This window comes from Lethenteron reissneri, chromosome 24 (genome assembly GCF_015708825.2).
Source record: "Lethenteron reissneri isolate LAM-NWPU_2019-01 chromosome 24, ASM1570882v1, whole genome shotgun sequence".
Classification (NCBI taxonomy): Eukaryota; Metazoa; Chordata; class Hyperoartia; order Petromyzontiformes; family Petromyzontidae; genus Lethenteron; species Lethenteron reissneri.
In genome coordinates, this window is record NC_083802.1 from 1,451,365 (window position 1) to 1,455,549 (window position 4,185).

The 4,185-nt window shown below is 57.1% G+C and overlaps 1 protein-coding gene across 1 annotated transcript; it reads right to left on the bottom strand.

The window, feature by feature from the left end:
- Positions 1–1,110: 1,110 nt before the first annotated feature.
- ATP5F1D (ATP synthase F1 subunit delta) lies at positions 1,111–3,952 on the bottom strand. Its single transcript, XM_061557912.1, has 4 exons — positions 3,705–3,952; positions 2,100–2,253; positions 1,717–1,805; positions 1,111–1,413 (listed from the first exon to the last, which is right to left on the bottom strand). Exons 1-4 carry the CDS (start codon positions 3,900–3,902, stop codon positions 1,291–1,293), a joined length of 564 nt encoding a protein of 187 aa, XP_061413896.1. The 5' UTR covers positions 3,903–3,952; the 3' UTR covers positions 1,111–1,290.
- Positions 3,953–4,185: the final 233 nt, after the last annotated feature.

Consider the following 4,185-nt stretch of genomic DNA (forward strand, 5'->3'; position numbering starts at 1 on the left):
GCACAGTGACATCCCGCGATGTCACTACGCTTGTAATAGTTTGAGTAAGCTTATTTTTCGTGTTGATCCTATTTCTCTGAATATTATCGCCAATGCAGTGTAATTCATCAGTAACTGTTGCAGTATCGCTGTGGTTCACATTTAATGTAATGGTTTTAGTCGCCGTTAAAGTTGTAAATTGTAGTAATTCTTATCATTTCATTCGAGACTTTGTTGGTGGGGGGAGTATTTTTGCACTATTGGCCCATTCAGCATCTAGCATGGAATGTATTAACTAAGTCATGCAACTATTTCTCATTTGTATTTAATGGAAGACGACAAAAATATAATTTTAATATTCGTCTTGTTGCAACTCTATTCACCACACACTGGCGTTCAATACACCCACACGACACTTATCGCACACTACAAGCAGTACACACGCTGCACTCAACACCGTCACCACACATCACACTGGATGCACAAGGACAAAAGATAAAGATTCCCTGTATAGCCTTAACAGACTGTTGGGGCAAGTGCTGTTAGCGAGCACCTACGAAGGACGGAACGGTACACGAAGAGGTGGATGGCCAGCACCACGCCCGACCACCTTTGTCTCCCCAGTGGCGACATTTATGAGTTGACGTAGGGGAGGCCCAGGAACGGTGCAGATAATCGCCACTGGGAATCGAACCCGGGGCGCCAGGTTCGTAGTGCAGCGCGCTGTCCGCTACACAACCGCTTATCCCAAGGAACAAAGAGACAAATATCCCCCGTATAGCCTTAACAGACTGGAGGGGCAAGTACTGTTAGCGAGCACCTATGAAGGCCGGCACGGCACACGAGGGGGTGGGTGGCCAACACCACGCCCAGCCGCCTTTATCTCCCTAGTAGTGATGTTTAGACTGCGCCAGGTACTCATTTGAGGCTGAGTCGACCTAGGGGAGGCCCAGAACCGGCTTAGATAATCGTCACTGGTGTTGGCCGTGAGCGGGAATCGAACCCGGGACGCCAGGTTCGTAGTGCAGCGCGATGTCCGCTACACAACCGCTTCTCCCAAGGAACACACACACGCACGCGGCAAGCATCCACACTGGCAAATGAGAGACAGGAAGTTAGGATTGCGAGCGCTGTGTTTTAAATAAACCTTTTTATTAGTGCTTCACCCGTGCACAGATGCGCGTAGGGAGGCGGGCGGGGGCAGCAGGTGGGCCACTGCAGGGGTCACTAGTGGGGGCGAGACCCAGGTGTGGGTGTGACGAGGGGTGATGATGGTGAGGTGGGCGAGCAGGCCAGACGACTGGCGCTGTTCTACTCCAGCGCCTTGACCAGCGCCTCGCTCGCCTCCACGGCGATGAGCGCCTCCGCCCGGGGAATCTCCCCCGCCGCCGCCGACAGCTCACCCTGGGCTCGCGCCAGTTCGGCACGCGCCGCCTGTACATTCGAGCCGCACACGACGTCACGTACGCGGTTACACGTACACGCGACGTCACGTACGCGGTCACACGTACACCGTGTCACGCACAGTCACGCGGTGACGCAGAATTTCTGCACGTGTCCCCCCTGTGTACATGCGGCGTCCTGTGCATGCAGTCATATAGACATGTACACGTAGTCACCGAAGCATAGTCGCACAGTGTGACACGCGTGCCGTCATGTACACACGGTTACGTGTACACGCAGTCACGCGAGTTTATGGCGGACAGGTATGACGGGCGGGTGTCACAGGCGGGTTACCTGCACGTCCAATTGCTCGATCGGCACCGCCTCCTCCGCCAGCAGCTGCACGGAGGAGTCGGCGTTCACCGTGAGGGAGCCGCTGCTCACTGCGGGAAGACCACGCGCTACGCGTCACGGCACGAACCATAAACCCGCCACAACCGCCGCCGCAGTGGTCATCAACGTTACCACCACAGCACCAGTCATGCACCACGCAACACGGCACAAGCCGCAACACCACTATTGGTCACCATCATCACCGCTGTCGCCGCCACCACTGTTGCCACAACCATCACGATACCACCACACAAATCACATAGCACAGCACGAACAACGGACGCCACCACCACCGCAGTCAATATCACTACGACCACCGCCGTGGGATGGGGAGGGCCACGCACCAAAGAACTTTGCGCTGGTGCCGTCGTCCTTGAAGACGGTGACAAGACCAGGGCGCAACACGGCGAGCGTGGGCACGTGGTTGGGCAGGATCCCGAACATGCCGGTGAGCGTGGGCACGTCCACCTGGCGCACACCTCCGCCGTTGAAGAACACCTGCACGGAGACGTGGTGCAGAGGACACAAGAGACCAGGGTCACGAGGATACAAGAGACAAGGTGACATGGGGATACAAGAGATGCGGTGCACGGGGACACGGTGATATAAGAGGCACAGGGACATGGAATACAAGAGAAACAAACAGGTAATGGGGTCACAAAGAGACAGCACCTCGGATTAGCACGATTGACTACGTACTGGGCGAAAGAAGTTGAGAGGTTTTTGTTTTACATGACACGTGGGGGCGTTAGGGTACGGGTCACAAGGACACTCAGGACACGGGGCATGGGACAAATGTCATTTGAAGGGAGACATCGCCCAGGGTCAGACGAGACAAGGCACATGACACACAGGGGGGGGACGTAGGGGTCACGGACCGTAAAGACAATGGGCACGAGACAGACGGGGTCAAGGGAGGGTCAAGGGAGGCATGGGGACACAGGCTGGGGGCAAGGTGACACGGGGGGTAAAAGGCACGGACGCGCGTGAAACGCGGGAAGGGCTTGCAAAATGTGAGGTCCTGGCGGAGGGGCTGGGTGAGAGTAAACCTGAAAAGACAGAGTGGCTGCATCGTTGAAGAGATAAATGGCAAATGCCAAGGAATGAACATGCCAAGGGCAAGAGGTCGCACGCACGGGCGTGCGGGTCTAGCGGCGATGTCGTCACGGGGGTGTCACACGCAGCCACTGCGACGGGCTCCCGGGGCCGGGACCCGAGCGTCAGGAACGATCTTTGCGACGGGGAGAGCCGCAAACAGGGAGGGAGAGACGGGGAGAGGCACGAAGACTGGCAGCCAGAGACGTGCGGCGACACGGACACTGGGAGACAGGGACACGAGCAACTCGGACATGGGGATGTTGAGACCCGATGATGATGCATTGTGACGGGGGAGACCTTCAGATGGGTGGACAGAGTATCGGAGAAAGTGAGAGAGTGCGCGGGGCGCCGTGGATGGTGGGATAAGCGTCGTTGTGAACGTCGTGAGTGTTGGGTGTTATGTGAGTGTTGCGAGTGTCGTGGGAGTGCTGAGTGTCGTGTGAGTGTTGGGAGTGTCATGGGAGTGTTCTGCGAGTGTTTGGAGTGTTGAGTGAGTGTTGTGAGAGTGTTGAGTGCTGTGGGAGTGTTGTGTGAGTGTTTGGAGTGTTGTATGAATGGTGGGAGTGTTGGGAGTGTCGTATGAGTGTTGAGAGTATTGTGTAAGTGTTGTGAGTGTCGTGTGAACGTCGTGAGCGTTGTGAGTGTCGTGCTGAGTGTGTCGTGTGAACGCCGTGAGTGTTGAGTGAGTGTTGAGTGAGTGTTGTGTGAGTGTTGTGTGCGTGCCATGAGAGTGTCGAGTGAACGCCTTGAGTGTTGAGTGAGTGTTGAGTGAGTGTTGAGTGAGTGTTGTGCGAGTGCCGTGTGAGTGCTGAGAGTGTCGCGTGAACGCCGTTGCGGGTGGAGGCCCTCACCTGGTACGGGGAGGCGAACGTCAGCGCCATGCCGGACGCGCTCGCGGGCGCCGGCTCCGCGTAGCCGCGGCTCCCCGCGGGCCCCGCGCACCGCGGGGCTCGGGCCCCGAGGAGGGGGAGCCGCGGGCTCAGGGCGCCGCGCAGCAGCCGCGGCAGCAGCAGCAGCGGCCGCAGAGACGAGGAGACGGAGGCGGCCATGACGGGGACAAGGGGGAGCTCAAGGGCGGCACCAGCGCGTTTCCGGCCTCCCAGACTGCCCCGCGCCACAGCCGCCTCTGAGCTTCCGCCCACTGCGGACGATATATCGCGATATATCGCAAGGCGCGATATATCGCGATATGCCGCGATATGTTGCGATATATCGCGATATATCGTAAGGCGCGGTATATCGCGATATGTTGCATAAAACGATATATAATACGATATATCGCACGATACAATATATCGCAGGATAGATGACACGATGCGATATATCGCGCCT